The 20,496-nt window shown below is 32.8% G+C and overlaps 1 protein-coding gene and 1 long non-coding RNA gene across 2 annotated transcripts in view; one reads left to right on the plus strand and one right to left on the minus strand.

Annotated features, from left to right (window-relative positions):
• The first annotated feature begins 6,781 nt into the window (after nt 1-6,781).
• LOC127701811 (uncharacterized) lies at nt 6,782-13,895 on the plus strand. Its single transcript, XR_007982228.1, has 3 exons — nt 6,782-6,910; nt 11,007-11,098; nt 13,018-13,895. It is a non-coding gene; the product is annotated as an uncharacterized LOC127701811 (long non-coding RNA).
• A 4,867-nt stretch (nt 13,896-18,762) lies between these two features.
• LOC127701965 (scavenger receptor cysteine-rich domain superfamily protein-like) overlaps nt 18,763-20,496 on the minus strand; it is a 61,814-nt gene continuing 60,080 nt past the window's right edge. Inside the window, exons 8-9 of the mRNA XM_052205941.1 lie at nt 20,124-20,271; nt 18,763-18,778 (exon numbers count right to left, since the gene is read on the minus strand). Coding sequence (XP_052061901.1) covers nt 18,763-18,778; nt 20,124-20,271 — 164 coding nt within the window. The remainder of the gene's footprint in view (nt 18,779-20,123; nt 20,272-20,496) is intronic.

Raw genomic sequence — 20,496 nt, forward strand, 5'->3', positions numbered from 1 at the left:
CTAGAGTAAGCAGTTTCATAGTAAATCTTAATCCCGTTTCTGTAATAGCCCTGTTGTAGATTTTAGATCAGCTGTGTGTCTTTCGACTCTTCGAGTCTCGGGGCCAAAACAGCTAACCTAATCTTTAACAGGGTCAACACAGAAACAGCCAATTCATAACATTTTCATTAAAAGATTATAATTCTTCGATTAATCTATGAAACCGTAAAGAAGTTACAGGAATTCGTATTTGAATTTTTCTTTTCGCTGCCACGATGCTTTTTTGACAACATTGATGAAATTTCTCGACCAAGTACTTAATTTTTGCTAATTCGAATAATTTTATCTAGCAAATATAAGGTAGCTGGGAAGAATAAATCAACATTTGAACTATTCTACCCTTAAATCGTCTGTGTTCTGATGATTGATCAACGCAAATTTAACAGTGATAATACTCAAAAGTTTTATTGGGAAAGGCTATGTAATATTTCCGTTTCAAATCATTACAAAACACGAATCATCATTTAAACCTTTTTTATGTTATTTCAAGCTACACAATATGATGAAAATGTATCTCATGCATAATGATACGTCCAGTATCAACTAATGTTTATATCAACAGGGCGACGTCATCAGTATTGCACAAGCTGATTTATCCGTATTACGGCTGATTTGATCATATCATACAATAATAAAAAATATAGGAAAAACATATTGGAAATTTATTTTTCTTTACGGTAGCAACGACAAGAAAACGAATTATAACTAAATTTTAGTTTCCAGTGTATAAAATATTATCAAATTTAGAAAAATAAGTAAATTTCAAATATTTGGATTTAACGTTCCTGATGACGGTAAATTGCGAAAAGAGTTTAAGACGCACAACATTTATAAAGGCAGTTATGTACATTCCATCATAGAATTTAGATTAATGTAATGACTAACAAGCTAAAAAGTTAAAGTACACACCGCATAAAAGCGAAACATCCTGATCGTGACTACAATCTGAATGTCCCCATCCATTAGATGCACAGGATGCGATGTCAGTTTCTGTTCCTTCGCAGTCGATGTTCTCCAATAATATCATTCCATTACCTGGACCAAAATGTGGTCTTGGCAAAACATACGGAAATCTATAATGATTAAAATATAATGTTATGTATCTTGATGTTCATCAAACCAGCAAAACGAGTTAAACAAATAAAAGGAATATGAAGACCGAATTAATACATTATACAATGAAAAGCCACTCAACTACCAGTTATAACTGAAATCAATTAACGATAGTTGGTGTCAAGTAAATGATAATTCTCCCGAGTTGATCAACTTATTTCTCTATTGAATAACATTTAATTTCTTATGTCGTTGCAAAACTGCAAACAATGAAGAAAACAATACGTGTACTTTCTCTCCTGAAGTTGAATAAAATAAAAAGTGAAATATCGTTTTTCAATTATTCTACCATAAGTCCAAGTAGTAAAGTTGAAGTAATTCCTTCGAAAGTTTTACGGATGCAATAACGACTTTTTTACCTCTGTGGAATATGTTCAAATTGTAGTTATCACTTTTTTAGATTATGACATCGTCGAATGTGTACTTAAGAAGAGTAACACGACAGGTGCCAAGAGTGGTGAATGATCTGCTTACTATTCTGGAATACCTGAGTTGAGCTCGCGGTTTTGATAGGGTTAGCATTCGTTTTCAATGTAGTGGATTGAGAAGTTATTTGTTTATTCGTTGTCTTTCGTTTTTTGCCATGGCAGTTTCTCTTGGATTTACGAGCTTTCAATGTCCCTTTAATCTGCCGCTTCTGTTATAAAATGATATTATCATTAAAATACGTTACCATATCGCAGTGAAGAATGAATTCAGTAGTGAAATGAAAGCAAGCTCAAAGTTCTTAACGTATACTCAAGTCATCAGTACTTTTGAATATCTTTCTCCGACTTATTGATTTTGTTAGCCATTTTGTTATCCCCTTCTTACACAACATTATTGTACTACAATAATCGTTTAAGACATAATAAAATCTTTAAAGGAATTTTGCAGTTTATATGTATCATTACTATATAAATAGTGTTCATGGAAATTTGATCCTATGTGTTTTTTTTGCCTATTTGTGTTAAATAAGAGCAATACAAATCTGGTCCGAATGACAACTCATTTATATTTATCAATTAGACGATTCACGTTTACTTGATTAAATTCAAACTTTTAAACTATACTTACTTTGTTTTAAACCCCATGCTTCTACAAACAACAGCTGCATCTTTTTCATCAAAATTTTTATTACATACTGTACCCCACATGTTATTATGGTAAATTTCCAGTCGTCCTGACGTTATACGGGTTCCATTAACAAGCCTTAAGGGCGTTCGACCTTCAATAAAAAGAGTTTTATCCTAGAACTTTGTATATTCTAATACAAGGTGAAACTTCCAAAACTATGACGTTACAAAAACAGAAGTCAGATTATAAGATACATCAACCCAATACAATAGAACAGCTGCGCTTTATATCTGCTATGCATCCAAAATATTAAGTAGATGTTTTATCGTTGCGCAAAAACTTAAACATAACTGAAGTTAAATACGGTCCATAGCAATAGTTCTAGCGGAAATCTAAGCTTTGTATTAAGGATTCACATAAAAGCTTAGACATACCAACACATTACTGAATACAAACGTTGGATTGAACATGATATGTTGTGTTTAACTCAGAAAAGTGTTCTGTGTTTTCCTGGCCAAAACTGGCAAATGTTGATCATGATTATATAAGTAATTTCATTGTACAGATCATTACAATAACATTTTGATAACTATTGGGAACATCAAAATATTTGTTTTAAACTACGGATAAAAACAAACTCAGAAGAAATAATTGGGATGGACTGCAGACCATTTTCTAATTATTAAAAAGAAATTAATTGAATACAACACGTTAAGAGAATTGCTTGATCATACTTGTCTGTTGAAGTTTTGTTCAGTGCAATTATTGTTTCAACATCTAAACTCAACAATCTGTGATACGTACTCTGGGTATAAATTCCCATTCGACTCACTCGGTCCCGCTCCCTTTCGAGTGCATGTGATTATCTGTTATTTATTTGTTACCTTGACTTGTGTTCTTCATGGATTTATGAGATTTGAGCATTGACAAACTACTGGTGCATTTGTTGACATATATGGGGAAATAGTATCCGCCATTTATCATTTTCCCAAGGTTTTTGGATTCTAGTTACTATATTAAAAGAGAGGCGAAGGATACCAAAGGGAAATTCAAACTCATAAGTCGAAAATAAACTGACAACGCAATGGCTAAAAACGAAATAGACAAACAGACAACAGATTGGACCGTTGGTTTTCCTGTTTTAATTGTTTGACACAAGTCATTTTGGGGCCCTTTATAGCTTGCTGTTCGGTGTGAGCCAATGCCCCGTGTTGAAGGCCGTACTTTGACCTATAATTGTTTACTTTTTACACATTGTGACTGAGATGGATAGTTGTCTCATTGACACTCATACCACATCTTCTTATTTATATAAACAACAGTACACAAAACACAACATGGAAAACCACAGACTGAACAACACAAACCCCATCAAAAACTGGGGGTGATCCCAGGTGCTCCGGAAGGGTAAGCAGATCCTGCTTCATATGTGGCATCCGTTGTGTTTGTCATGTTAGTACAAACGCGGTGATAAGTCTAATTCGGTTAATCACATTTGGAGAAAAGGGGACGGGATTGTCGTTACGACAATTGGAACATATCGGTTGTCATCTGTAAAACGGATATTCCATAACGGTTAACCAATTCGTGATGACGTTCTTAAAATTTACAAAGGGACTATTTCAACTTCAACACATGGACATCTTGGTTTGATAGCTTTCTTTTGAGCAGCAACCCTCTTTCAAGGAAATCATGATAGGAAATACAAGCTCTGGAGTATCGTATCAACTGGGAGAAATATACTCCGTATGCAGGCGCTGCTGTAATGTTGCTACATAGAAATGGAAAGTTCACAATTGGTAAGCTGAAATTATCTCTTTTTGTCGTAAAGTTTTGTTTTAAACCGACCATCATTGTCAATGTATAGATGTAAGTCAATGTATGAGGCATACTTAATTGTATCTGTTGTATCCTTTATCTCAAGTTCGATGGGAAAGATGCGTTCAATATAGTCACCAAATTCTGAATTGTTTAGTGAGAGAACAATTGCACGTTTTATGTACAGAAAAATGCTTATCAATCTAATCTCAATGTTTTTATATAACCATTTATAGTAATTACTTAGCTTTTATTGGACCCCGTCTCAATGTAGTGTCCCTGCAGTATATCTAAATCAAATGTAAAACAAATTGCTTACCGCATGAAATACTAACATCTTCACTATGTTGACAGTTATGTTTTCCCCATCCCGAAAAGTTGCAGGCTGCAATGTGAGTTTCTTCTCCAGTACATCGTATATCGTCCATCATGATTTTTAAAGTACTTGTACCAAAGTAGGAGGCAGGGTTTATTGTCACATTTCTGTATAGTAATATGTAACAGATCTGACTTAATGAGGGAAACAACCTTTGTAGTAATTTGGAACAACAGTTAATGACAAATTATTTGAATAATGCCCTAATATTATTTCTGTACATTAAAAGTAAAGCAAATAGGAAACTTTAAATGTGTGCCAAAAACTGTTAATGGTCAAAATAACCTAAAAAAAATCAAACATATGCAGCAATATGAAGTATAATTGATAACAGCAACGATTGAGGATTCATTGCTGATAATCCATAGGTTTTCCTTATGGCATAAGCATTACCATAACTGTACGGGCTAAATATACCAACCTCCGAGCAATCGGTTAAAATTGAATGTTAGTTACAGGGACTTTGTTTTAAAATATAGTTTTAAAGTTGTGGAATTCTTTTTAGTTTTTAGATTAATGGCAACATATGTTAAGTTTGTTTTATAAATGATGTGTGAATTTAAACATGACCTTGAACACTTTTCTGAGTTAAAAACAACATATCATGTTCAATCCAACGTTTCCACACCTGTGTTTAATTGTTACATCATAATTACTTTACTTGTCAAATTAGAAACCTTAATTTCAAGGCTTCCTTTCTATTTTTTAAATTTCATTATAAACAATCAAATTTGGGTTTTACACAAGTTTTTAGGTAATAGAGGTAACCAAAAGCGACTTCACACCAAATTTGAATCACCATGATCCGCACGACTGGTTCAACTAATGGAGCAGGATCTGCTTTCATTAGAAAGCACCTGAGATCGACCCAGGATTTTTTTTTAATAAAGATTTTTTTTATTTGCGCAGGAAAATAATAGTTAATTACATTTGACATGTTTGATACATAATATTTCAGTTTTTTTTTACAAGGAATAAGATTATGCATCAGTTAAATTTCGAGTAGAGCAGAATACGATTGCAAGACTAAGGTTATCTTTGGAAAGCTAATACATATCTAAAATGTATACAAAATATCATGTCTGTTGTTAAATTGTTGTTATGACAAGAAACATGGGTTTCAGCAGTTCTCACCCTTATTGAGTTTTTAATTTTTATGAACGATATTTTTCTATTAACAATTTTTTCTTTTATATTCGAGTTAGGGCTATCATATTGGTTTGTTCCAGTGATAATTTGCTTCTATAAATATAGAATTGTGTTAACAGAATTATTAAGTTTCTTTTGTCATTTTATTCGGTTTTCGTTAGAAAACCAAATACCAAAATTATTGTGGAGACTTGTTGTTCAGCATTTAGATTTCTATGAAGAAAATAGATACATAGTTGTTTTAGACATCAGGAGCTTTCCCCAACTACGATTGATTTACATAAATATGAGTTTCTAACCAATTTTCAGCATTAACTAAGAGTGACAGTATGTCTTATTTTAATTGAAAAGCATCTGCATATATTGTAAGGTTGTATGTTTAGTACCTTATGATAGAATGTTTTATAGAGAATAAGTATGCTGTTGGTCAAGAAATGTTGTCGGCAGTAATTATATCGTCAATAAATGCCTTTTTGAAAATCTTCTACTGGTTTAATAAGTTAGTACTCTTGTTACAAATGTATTTCATGACTGCTTATTTTAGGTAAACTGTGATTTAGATAAGTGTACAGATGCCTAGATGATTTATATAAACTGGGAGATGTGGTATGATTCCCAAGTGACACCTATTCTCAAAAGACTAAAATACAATCATGTGAACAACAACCGGTCATTTTCATGGCTTAATAAATGAGCAAAAATCGTATCGTTTAGTTTTGTAATCAGTTACGGGGGTAGACCTGGGATATGGGAGACAACTCTTACAAATGTATTGGAAGTCATTTGTGCGTTTTAACTTAGCAGTAATTGAAACAGTGATCAAGCATTTATGCTGTTTACATTTGGCTGTGAGAATGATACAGGAAGATATAGAAAAAATGAATAAGTTAGATACCACCAAGCATTAAATCAAGGAACTACATCTTTTCAAAGCTTCAATACTCACGCAGCGATGTTAAGGCAATTTCGATAAGATTTTGTCAGGGGCAGATAACCCCGTAAGGACCTCATTATGTATTCATATATTCATTAATGGCGAAGATTCCATAAGCTGCGTCTATCGATGAAACTGTATGAAATCAAATTACATACATGCCTGTTTACTAAAAACGGGTATACATATGATGTAATTTGTTTATCAAAACACGAATATTGTATGTTTGTGCTTTAATTATTATGGAAAACAGTTGCAATAGCTGTTTTTGTTGACGATATTGTCGGCTCGTGGACCCCGCCTCCTTTTGCAGATTAACCAATCAGTAGACGATCGCCGTCAAATAGATGTTTGTAGTTTGCAGAATGGAAAGAACCTTGCAGCGAAAATTATTTTCACTTCTCTGTGAAAATCTAACCAGAAAAGTAAGTGTGAGCCTCCAAATATGTATTATTTATGAAACATACGTTGCTTGTTTTGTTAATCATTCGCTTCAGAAATAAAAAAACTGTATACTTATAGATAAAAACGAGTTCAGTTGTTGGCAAGCATGTTATACACGTGGTCATGGTGGTCAAAATGAAACTAGACTGTAACAAATATCTGAAATTTGAATAATTTATCGAATCCCGTCAATAAATGAACAGAATATCGAATGAATCAAGATCCCTCCATTATACCGAGAGCCCATTATCAACATTTACCCTGAAATTCGTTTCTAATTTTCGTTAAGCAGGAACCTGCCATTCGGGGAAAGAAAGGGGGGGGGGGGTCCACCGTTCACTTCTCTCCGGCACCCACATTGCTGGAGCCATGACCCATACTTTCAAAGCATGGAGATCTTAATTTGTAACACAGGGCACACAAACTTGCTCAAAAGGAAGCCTTGCAAGACGTCATAATTATTTGGACTACCCCCTCTCTTTCCAACTTCTACTCCCACCATTTAATCAGTGTGAAGTCCATACTATATTATTTTCTGCTTAGTGGTGTTGGTATTAATCAACTTTGAATTTAAAAGGGCGGTAAAGGGTTAATTTTATGCAATGTTTTCTATTTACCCAGTGTTTATATTTTATTTCACTTGTTTTCGTGTTTTGACGTTTGACCTCTCAATTCATGTATCTCGTGTTTGGTTCGATGTGCGTGCTACAAGTTTCCCCTTATTTATTTCCATGTTTCCTGTCGTACAATTTATTTCTCATGCTTGTCAAAAAGTTTTGCAATTCTATTGAATATTTATGGTTCAAAAATTGTATCATTGTATGTGATAAAGAACTTCAAATTTAAACGTACTATAAATAATAATTTTTTGAAATCGGATGCCACTTAAGCTTTTAAGGAAGTTAAAAGGTGACAGCAACATGATTACATCTTTATGTCCATTAAAAATTACTGCAGAAGGCTGAGTATCTGGGTAATTATTTGGAAATATCCTGGACAGTATGTCTTTCTCTGGAAAAAGCCTGTGCACCTTGAATAAATTATCTTATTATCTGTGAACCAGTTTTTTGCAAATCATTACCAAGTCAGAAATATAGATATAACCAATTGCAAGTTTATGTACTTAAATTGCTGGCTAAATAGAACAATTTTTTACATTTTTAATACATAGTCAAAATAATATTATAATTTCTTGAAAGGTTTTGTTAATGATTAACTGGGACGCCTTCCTCATGTTCCTATGACCGTCATTATTAGGAAGGAATCGCAGCAAACAATTGAAGAAGCTTTTCAGGACACAATAATATTGTACTAATTAATATGTAGTTTGCTCATCAAGACTGCCCACTTTGACATAATCTTTTTATATATATGTATGAATCTAAAGTGCGATGGTCATGCTAAGGTGCAATGATCTACGCTAAGTGCGATCAGATGACACGCTAAAGTGCGATGGTGTAACGGGAATAGGATTAAGGCGATGGTTTTTGTTTTTTGCTGTGTTCATATTAGTTTTTCGTTTATTGTATTGTTTCTAAATCATGTCGTTGTTATTCTCCTTTGAATTGTTTTACACAAGTCATTTTGTGATTCTGTATAGCTTTCTGTGTGACGTAAGCCAAGGCTCCACATTGAAGGTCATAACGTTATTAGGTGCATACATCAAGGATATTTGGTCTTTGGTGGATATTTGTTCGTTGACAATTACACCACATCTTCTTATCTGTTTTTTTGTTTATTGTTTATTTTGTATATTAATCAGTCCGTTATCTTTCTCGTTTGAATTGTTATACACTGGTCGTTTTGATACTCTTTGGTCGTTAAAAATACTAGCCATACGGTATTCTAAAGTTAATTACATTAATGACATTAGCATTGGATAGCGACTTGTCGCATTGGCAATCATATTATGATACTGCACCTCTGGTCGTTATGTTACTGTCTTGTTGACGAGTATCCATCTCTTTTACAGACATGACGAACCATATTTTAAAAAATTGTTTTTACAAAATTATTCAATTAGAAAGTTAAAAAGTAGCTTTTATTTCACGCAAGTAAAAAATTGAAAACAAAACGTTTAATAATTTCATGCGTCCGAAGTGCTTTTCTGGATTTACCTTCATCAGGAACACTCAAAGCCAAACATTTGAAATCCAAGGATGTATAAGTACCGAAACAGTTGAAGAGCTATAATATGCTTTTCCAGTAAATGACATGGGACGAATTAAATACTTTGACACTTGGTGTATTTTGCCATTTTTGCTCTCTTTTATGGTATATACCTTCCCTTTACTAACGTCAGTTTCAGTCTATGTTAATGAAAAGTAATTTTTTTCCAGTATACTGACAGAATCATGTTTGACCCGGCCGACACAGCGTTTGTTTGTACAAACGGCTTGTTGCGTCATAATGCGATTTTACGTTGCAAACGTCAATACTTTTGCTAACAAACGCACTTTAGCGTATCGCGGCATCAGACTTTAGCGTGTTCCATTAAATAGCACAGACTATCGCACTTTAGCATATCAAACCATCTCACTTAAGCGTGACCATCGCGTTTCAGTGTCCCCATCTCACTTTAGAGACCTATATATAAGTAAAACAGTATTTAAATTGAATAGAACACTGCATGCATCATCGTTCTAAAAATAGAGTATTACATAAAATATCTGAACTGTATCCCTGTTGGCAGGAATTAAATCCATTACTCGAAGATATATCCCCGGTAAACAGAAGGGACCCATTTATAAAATTTTCTTTGGGAGAGCACTTAAGTCAGAGAGGCAGTAAAAAGCCCCATTTGTAATAAAGTCGTTTATTCTGTGACAACAGACCAGTTTGTGGAATCACTAAAGTACGCAAATCACATAATCAATTTATAAAAGGAAAAGGCCACAGCTCTGTAGGAACCCAAAGATTAAGGGGGTCTCATATTTCTTATTGCTCTCAAAGTAAGTCTACCACCAACTGCTGAGAAAAAAAAATTACGACATGTACAAGTGTTATGGACCAACTAGCGTAAGGGTTAAAATGAACCAGACACCATGAACACAAATTAAACAAAAATTGATAATCATAAATTAAATAACAGCTATCACACATATTTGAAAGAAATATATTTTTATTTGGAGCAATGCCTTGCTGATGAATCATTCAGATGATAACTCAAAACAGCTTTCACCAATCTTCATGAAACTTTGGTGAATTGTTTAAATTTATCGAAATAAGTTTCCTTTCCATTTCTATTAGATATTTTTGATACCTGGTTTTGGAGTATAGGGACTTTATTCATAATAACGGGTCGAAATTATCGCGTTTTTTGGACAATGTCTCAAAAACGCTTAAACACATTTTCATGAAACTTGCTGAAATGTAACGTAAGCTCCCTTACAATTTTTAATATATTTTAAATTATACTTATTCCAGTTATGGGATTTTATTCATAAGAATTATTCATGAATTGTGCCACTGTGCGCGAGTTTTTTTTTTTTTTTTTAATTTTTATACCCCCACTTTTAGTCTTTAAAAAAGTGGGGGTGGGTATACTGTTTTACTTTTGTCTGTACATCCTCAAGTCAGTCAGTCTGTCCGTCCCATGAATATTTTTCTTTGCATCTTTCTCAGGAACATTACAAGGATTTCTGAAATTTGGTTTCAGGGTTTATATGTGTCAGCTATACCCGATAATACCGTGTGATGCTTTTTCAGATTCATCACTCAACAACCTTTGTTTACCTTTTACTTTAAGGGTATGGGGGTATATTAGTAGCTCACAGATTCACTTGTTTGTTTTAGATTTTTTTGGGGGGGGGGGGGGGGGGTGGGAGGGCTGGTTTTTTTTTAGCACAGCTCTTTATTTAGCATAGGATGCAGCAATTCTAGAAATCCAAGAAAAAATAGGCATTTATATATCTATGGAGGAAATCCTGATATCAAATTAGGGTTGTGTGGCAGACGTAATTTCTTTATTTTAAAAATTATATGAATCATTATACATATGTACATATGTTTATGCTCCTTATTTTAAAAAAAGTACCTATATGTAATTAAATAATTACTTTCTCTTATTTTTTTTAGCTCCCCTGTCAATTACAAGATACAGTATGCCATTCCAGCTTTGATGAAATAAAGTAATGGTTTGATTTGGAGAGCTTTATTATTATAGACAGGTAAATTGTTTTATCCTGATATCAGCTAACTATTGTACAATGAGACAACTCTCCCCAAGAGTCCAAATGACACAGACATTAAAAACTATGGGTCTTTGAATGGCCTTCTACAATGAGTAAAGCCCATTCTGCATATTTGGCTATTAAAGGCCCCAAAATCACAAATGTAAAACATTTCAAAGGAGAAAATTAATGGTCTAATTTATGTAAACAAAAATGAATGAAAAAGAAATATGTAACACAGCAGCAAACGACAACCACTGAATTCCAGGAACATACATTGTACATACAGAACATGCAGAATGTGGATGGGTTAAACATGTTAGCGAGCCTGGCTTCTCTTTCTGTTTTATAATTTGTGCAAATAAATTTCTGTTCTTACATCATGTACATTGTAAGAATATTGTATGATGTAAACTCAGAAATTATTGCAATGTTTTTATGAGGCAACTTTGAATATCGCAATAAAAGGAACTCACATTCTGAAATCTATACATATAACTGTACAAGTATTCAGATTTTTCTGAAATTGCAATTATAAATCTCACATTTTTGTCCATTCTTCAAAAATTGCAAAAATAAATGTACCCAATAATCATGATAATTTCTTAATTTAATCAATGTTAATGAAGTATCTGTACCAGCAATAAAATTTATTTACACAGACATGACAGATATTAATACAATAATATACTGAACTTGCTAGCAAAATTTGTTTAGCTGTGGATTACTGATATTGATATTGAAGTATTCCTGTCGGAAAAGGAGATACAAAACAAAGTAAATTAAGATAAATACATCAATTTAAATATTTATTACATAATACATCTTATAGGCACATCTTGGTTTTTGTCTCGCCTTGACGGAGTCAAAAAGCGAGACATAGGTATGCTGTTTCTGGCGACGGCGGTGTCAACAATGTATTAGTTTGTGATTTAAGGTCTAGTTCATGGTGAACCACAAGTGGTAGGTCAATGATATTTGGTATGCAGTTGTATAAGCATTGGCATATCTCATTTCCATGGAGATTATTTGGCTCCGCCCCCGTTGTCATGGTCTAGACTTTGAAAATTTTGCTAAGTTAACATGTATTAGTTTGTGATTAGGTCAGTTCAAGGGGAACCATTAGTGATAGGCCAATGTTAATTGGTGTTCAGTTGTATAAGCATTAGCACATCTTATTTCCATGGAGAATAATTGGATCCGCCCCTCAGTCATGGTCTATTTACTTTGAAACTTTTGCTTAGTTTACATGTATTAGTTTGTTATTAGATCAGTTTAAGGTGAACTGCTAATGTTAAGTCAATTATATTTGGTATGCAAATTTATTGGCATTTGCAAGTATCTTTTCCATGGAGATTATATAGCCCCACCCCTGATCATGGTTCATTGACTTTGAAACTTTAACATAGTTTACAAGTTAATGTTTGTGTTTAAGTTTGTTTAAAGGGAACAACTTATAATAAGTTAATGGTATTTGGTATGCAGTTGTATTAGCATTGGCACATCTCATTCCATGGAGATTTTTTAGCCATGTACCTTCAGTCATGGTTCATTGACTTTGAATATTTGCATAACTTACATGTTAAGTATTGCTATTTTAATTTCAACATTTGCATTATCATGATTATCAAAATTACAAAAAGACGAGACATATCTCTGTGATAACAGTTTATTTTTCATTTAACTTTAAAGTTTTATAAAAGTACATGTAGTGCACCTTATTAAAATTTGTCTGGAAAATTAAATCCTTGTTCAAATGATGAATGAAGACATTATTAAATAAGGACAGGGAAATTATTTTGTTAGCATTTTAACAGTAACTTCTTGAAGAAATATGTTTGCACTAACTTTTGATTACTTTTCACATGTTGAAAATTTCATTTAATATATATTATATTTGCATTTTCATATTTCAGGGATGATGACCTGCAGTAGAAAGTTCCTTATAACTCATCATGGCCATTACGGAAGATCTGATTAAAATTTGTTTAGAAAGCCACTAAATATGTCCATGAAAAGTAGAAAAAAGACAGCAATTCTATATAATTTACATATATGTACTAAGCAGAAGCATTGACTGTTTCAAGACCAAATGAATTGGAATTTAGTGTTTTGATGCTGAGAGACAGAGGAAAATTATCTAGACAATTTAGCTTCTTTTTCATCATCAATTGTATCACTGAAGTTGATGTTTACAATCTTAAAGAGCTTTTACCTCAGTTAAAATGAATTCTAAATACGGACAGTTTGGAGATTTGTGAATTTTCTTACAATTGGAGTTTCAAAAAAGGATTTCATTTAACAAAATTATATTTCATGGATGTAATTTGTCGTTTCTTTCATGAAATATTTGAAAAATCTGCAATACATTTGTATCTGACCAAGTGAGAGATCTACAAATAGACATATGATATTCAGTTGAGCTGTAAAGAAGGAGATATTCATTTATAAGACTTATATGAGTGTTTTGTTATTTTTATGGCAATTACGGGGAAAAGATAGTAATTGATTTTAACATTAATCCTACCTAGATATACATGAGATATACTATCATATACATGTAGGCATACAATTCACTGATGCACCACTAATGGAGTTACATGTAATTATAAAACTAAGAATATGACATATGATTGCCAATAAATTAACAACTCTTCATCAGAGAACAAATAGTCATATTATATATTGTCCACCAGCATGACCAGAGAACAAGAAGATCATATTATATCATGATTTACATTTCAATTTCATTTCATTTCATAACAGTTAACACAGAATAAAGGTATACAAAAAGTTCATAAGTATAAAAAAGTGTTTTAATTGCAGTTGTTGTTCATCTTAAAGTGACTTAGTCATATTGATGTTGGCCTTCAATACTGAGCAAGACCTCTGTAACAGCCACAGAATGTTTGAACAAAAATATTATCTATACTTATATATTTGTCTATACTTAGAAATCAGAATTTTTTTCATTTCTTGTCTAAATTAAAATTGGTTATACAATTGTATACGTTTGGCAAAAAAAAATATAAATTTATTTAAATGATGGTATTATTTGTATCCAGGATTTTCTGAAACTGCAATAATTAATCTCGCATTTTTAATTGTCCTTACATTGTTCAATAATTAAAATTATCTTGGGAATAAATTTACTCAAAAAATTCTGAGTCTTTTTGAAGGATATATAGACTTGGAAACTTGTACATGTGATGGAATATTTTCACAGTTACTGTTTTAGAGATTCTTATATCTAGCATGTTTAGCAAAAGATGTTAGGTATACATGTATGGCAATGAGACAGCATCCCCAAAACAGACAGAAATTGCTTTGTTCTCAGTTTGAAATTGCACACATATTTTTGTATTACAGCAAGAATTTGATATAAAAAAGGATGATCTGGTATAATTGCCAATGAAGTTTTGATTTACAATTAAGTAATTTTTTTACTCTTGTGATTGGTTCAGGTAAACATGGTAAATATTAACCACTGATTGTACCCTTGTCAATGATATTTGTAGGCAGTAGTTTTATAAGCATTTACACATCATTTTAATTTCCATGCGGACTAGTTTGTCCTGTCTGCTATGTCATGATTAATTCACCTGACACTTCCTGAAACTTTTGGATTGTGTATATATGTATTAATTGTGATTGAGTTAGTCATTTCTGTGTATTTATATTATATATATGGTACATAGAATTTCTTTTATTCTGACAGAAAAGAAATACCATTCAGTTGCCTCCAATCTCAGCAAGTGATGGGAAATAAGTTTTCTGATTTTGACATGTTTGAGATGAACCTTAAAATATTATGGCACTTGATAATGAAAAAACAATTGATTAATTGTGGTGAATGTCATGTAAGCACTTTTGGCTATTTCTTGGCTGTCCATTTGTATTCGTGAACACTGGTAGGCAGGGAGTTAATATGAAATGAGCAGCAGAAAAAAATAGGTCACTATTTCCAACTTCATGGTATAAATGTAAACTATAAGGTTGAGAAATTGAGATGATATATATGACAAGGTTGTTGATTGAATCATAGGTACATGTACATGTATCAGAAACTAATTGGATGTGGGTTTTTTTCACAGATGCGATTAAAATTAGTCGTGTATATATATGCATCCGATATTTTTCGAACTGGTTATCGCTTTATGATATAGTGTAAGCATAAGTAATGAGAGCTCAAGGTACATGTTTTTGAAGTATGGGGTACTCAATGACGTAGCTTTTTTATAAAAAAAAGCAAGCCAATCAAAATACTGGCCTGGTAACTGGTGAAAATTCATATTCATTCATAGGCAAACAAATTACCCTACCCCACCAGAATAAAATTCAAAAAGACCTCCCAATCATGATTTACAAATTGATACCAGTCACACTTGAGATTCAGGAGATATTCAACTAGTAAAATGTGAATATTTATATGCAGGTAGGAGTTAATATTTATGATTTAAACACTGTCAATGACAAAGAGCAAACAAAAAAATCATGAATTTTGGTATAAAGTTCTGTATGAAAATGCAACTTTTTTCATTAAAATTTTAATGGTTCACAATATACAAGCTCTAGAAGAGACTTTATAATATACTATTAATTATATAATGAACTTGCATTTGCAAAAATGAGAACTGCACTATGACCCCAGATGCGGATTCCGGATTTTGACAAAAAAGGGGGGCTGCGTGTCCCAACACTAATCGAAGTTATGGACATATAAGTGTATACATTAACCATAAATTGGTTGGTACACAAGGGTTCAGAGCCCACATGAATCCGCCTCTGCAATTTCAGCCGTTTGCTGTGATATACACAAGAGATGGAATATGCAAGAAGATGTAAATATTCTATTTTATGAAAGTCCAGCCTGTCACAATGAAAATTCCCTGAAAAAAAACCCAATACTGAATAGGAAGCTTCAATAAATTAAGCAAGCAATAAGAGAATATTTGTTTATTCGCTCCAACATGACGTTATTATATGAAATGCTTCACGGTGAGTACAAAAAATACACCGAGTTTTTCCGTCAGCCGATCCGACTACTGCAGGGTCATTCAAACGTTTTTCTCTCGCATTTCAAGGCGATAATGCTACTTCATGCTAAATTAATTGAAAAGGGCAGGTGCAAGAGCTATACCAACCCACTTGATTCTGGTATTGGTAGAAAGGCCACATTTCAAATTTTTCAAAAAGTGCTGTGCCTAGTTATATAGCGTTCGTGTAAAAGAAATTTCACAACCCGAAGTGCCAAAAAGTCGATAAATCGAAAAAATTCTCCACGTTTTATTGTTTTTTATTTACAACACCTCTATTAAATACTAGGCACAGCACTTTTCCAGTAAAATAAGTTATCCTGATTACAGGGAGCCAAAAACCAGGGCGATCGGATTTCATCTTGCACCTGCCCTTTTGACTTTTTTAGGAAATGTCCTTACTTTCAGTTTGAAGTCACGTGACACTAGTGTATTTATATTTTTCTATAAATAAAAGTTTGGAATGTGATTCAGAATAGACCCTTTTCCCTCTGTTTACGCTTTTGACGTGCATTTTAACCTTTAAGCAAAGAAAACTAACTTTGAGTTCAATATGATTTTTTTTGTGTATAAAAATGGGATATTTCTAGAAACGCCCTTAACGTCCCTGCGCAAAAGCTGAAAAAGGTAGAAAGTTACCATTCATACATGGAATGCTTTAAAAAAACAACTATGTACTAAGGAGTTTTTTGAAACAACTGTAGTGTCTTGTGACATATATTAGATAAAATCTTGGAAGGTTTGGGAAAATTAAACTGGAAAAAAATGAATTGAATTATGAAGTTATAAGTATTAATCCTAAGCTATTGGTAAACAGGCTCTACTTAACTGCATGTCTTTGGTTTTTAAATATAAACGGCACTATTCTAGAAGATATCATCTGAACATCCATTCCAGTGCAAGCTAATACTAACATATAATCTATTTTAGCACAAAGATAGTACTTATATATTGACAGACTGTCAAAACAGTGAATCTTGATAGCGACTGCTTCTGATGACAGGGGGATTTTGTAGTCTTGGGAGAGAAACCGATATATAATGTTGATATGACAATTCGTCCCATGGGTACTCGTCCTATTCTGAATAATGCTGTTTTTCCTTATAAACTTGACTTGGCTAGAATTTTCGCCTTGTCAATAGTTTTAAACTATTCATTTACATTCAAGATACAAATATTACTCTGATATTTCAGATTTACTTAAAATATGATTCTTCTTTGCAATGTAACAGTCATGGTTATTCCTAATGAGAACATGTGTAAAAACATACAATAATAAATGCCTACTAGTGTTTTCGGTCGTTTTTTTATGGTACCCAAAAAACTGGTCATATTCAATTACTCTGAACATAAAATTAAATGGTGAATTCAACAATACTTTGGAAGATGATGCATGGACCCCTGCTTCTTCAATTATGTGAATATAAGAAAAATTAAGCAAGAGGACAATTTTGGGATTACCATGGCTACCCCCTTAAACGCCACAGGAGAACAAAATGTAAGCCAAACGAAAGAGAAAAATATTTACTGGATTTATACCAAACACTTAAAAGAACAAACCATTTTTTTTTCAGACAACAACTAACATTAACCACTTAATAATACGCTCCTCTGCTAGTGATTGAGCGTAAGATTTTAATTTTTAATCATTTTTGAGATCATTGAAAAAGTATCAAGCAACGATGAATCTTGTTTAAGTTTTAAGTTATTTTTCAGATATTTTCTCCTTGTAAATTCAGTACTGTTCAGATTTTTCGTTTAAATTAAATACAGCACTGGTCAGTAGTTTTTCAAACAATTTAATACTTTCATTGTTGAGTTCTACAGGTTAACAACAAATATTCAGCAGTCTGAAAAATAAATTGAAACTGATCTTAATGTACTGCATGCGAAGTATCTGAGCAGTACTGAAAATACAGCTGCGGATAAGTCTGAAAATTGAATGGAAGACTGAACATGAATTATAAATTAACTGTTCAGTCTTTTCAGATCAAAACAGCCGTTTCAATTCAAAATCGATTTTCTATAAAAATAAGAAGATGTGGTATGATTGCCAATGAGACAACTCTCCATAAGAGACCAAATGACTTAGAAATTAACAACTATAGGTCACCGTACGGCCTTCAACAATGAGCAAAACCCATACCGCATAGTCAGCTATAAAAGGCTTCGAAATAACAAATGTAAATCAATCAAAAAGGGAAAACGAACGGTCTGATTTATGTTTAAAATATGAACGAAAAACAAATAGGATATACAGCAACAAACGACAACCACTGAATTACAGGCTCCTAACTTGGGACAGGAACATGCAAAATGCGGCGGGGTTTAACTAGTTTGAACGCGTCAACCCTCCCATTACCTGGGACAGTTGTGTAACAGTACAACATAAGAACAAACTATTAAAAGCAGTTAAAAAAGGCTGAACTCATCAGATGGATACAAAGCAGAAATACATCTGACAAAAACACAGACCGGACGTGGTAGGGTATATATTAAACATTATATGTATATTTAGATATGAAAATCCCATACAATTGAGAAGAGGTTTTGCAATTATTGAAATTTGAATCGTTCATCTGTGTCCCGATTTCAAGGGGGATATTTCGATATGTAGCAGACTTTCTAGTTGGTAATAATCCTAAAAGTCAAGATCACTGTGCAATTTAAAAAGCACTTGCTAAAATGACGCATTCAAATTATAAGCCTCGTATCTTTTATGACTTTTTATTTCATTAATGACGATATCAATACTTGTTATTTAACTGTTTCGTCTAAAATGTTTAATGAAAAACAAGATTACGATTATCTAACATTTACACCTGTTATAACTTCTATTTAAATATTTTGTGAGAACGCTGATCGTTGTATTCGCTATGATGACTTATTCGACTAGATAGAAACTTCAACAGTTATAGTTCCAACACCATGGTAAGTAATGCATCCCCAGATCATCAAACTGAACTTGCGCTGAGACAGAGGACAATCACTCCTTACGACCTTTCTCCAGATACTGACACGGAAATTATACCCAATGACTACCTTGCATTCATCGCTGAAAATTACGTCACTCCATTGCGCATTACCAGTTTAATTTAAATTTCCTCTGCACCATGCCACTCGTTTTTTCTTGTTTACCCCTTGGATACGATTTTTTTCCCTTTACTGACCGTTTTTGTAACCCCTCAGATAGCAATTTACGCTCAACTATTATTCTTACGAAAGGTCAATCAATGCTACTATCTATAGTATTAGTAATTTTAGTTAAAGATTTACGACGATTTTGTTTTACATAACGGGAACATTTTTTCATGTCCCGATCATGAAAGAATTTTGGTCTGTCTGGGCTCCGAATATTTTCAATAGCACCCCGATGTTCATACCTCTTCTAACAACTGTATACGGTTTAATGCCTGTCCATTTGGCAATGCCACTTGTTATGTTACCTGTATCATCTAATGCAGCGAGACAACTTTTCTGATCAGATTTAATTTTTTTCCTTGCAACCCATTTTGTTTACATTATCCTCACTGTAAATGCAGACGACAATGACGTCAACACGCACGTGTCACAAGACAAGCATATTTTGTTCTACAGAACTACCTATATACAGGTTCATTGTCATTGCGATTGTACCATGGAGACGACGGTTAAACTTGTTTACCTAACCGTGACGTGACCACCATTGTTAGTTTACGAATATTTATGGCGGAGTACTGTAGCTAAAATGTCCTAGTGATGATGACACTGCTGAAGTCGATATCAAAATATCAGACTTTATACAAAACACATAAGAACAACAATCTTTTTCCCATCCCGTACAGATTTGATATGTTTTAGATAAAAACAACGGCATCATCTATTTCAACTTATATACTATCTTTTAAGATTTAGACTCACTATTCCTTAATTTATTCAATATGATTTTGTTTCTTAATACCAATATCACAATATTATACATAAAGACCTAAAGAAAGTATACAAACTTTGTTTCGAAACCAAGCATTCTACAGATGACTCGAGCATCATTCACAGTAAATCCATCATCACACATTGTGCCCCACTGCCCCTGATGATATACCTCGACTCTTCCTTCGTTTGGAACAGTACCACCTTCTAGGCGTACTCCAATCCCTGTAATAGGACCGCATGCAGTAATTTTTTAAAACTATCAAAGTTTTCCAAATCTTATTATTGTTGTATAAATTTATAAAATCATTTAACAAAAAATAAAAAAAAAAACAAGAAGAAAAGAAGTGTTGGAATAGCTGCTCCTTAAAATGTGTGTATTATCTCACTAATCTTACAGAAGTTATAAAGTGAGTCCTTGCTTTTTACAATGTTAAATCAAGCAATTAT

This window comes from Mytilus californianus, unplaced genomic scaffold, assembly GCF_021869535.1.
Source record: "Mytilus californianus isolate M0D057914Y unplaced genomic scaffold, xbMytCali1.0.p SCAF_5, whole genome shotgun sequence".
Lineage (NCBI taxonomy): Eukaryota > Metazoa > Mollusca > Bivalvia > Mytilida > Mytilidae > Mytilus > Mytilus californianus.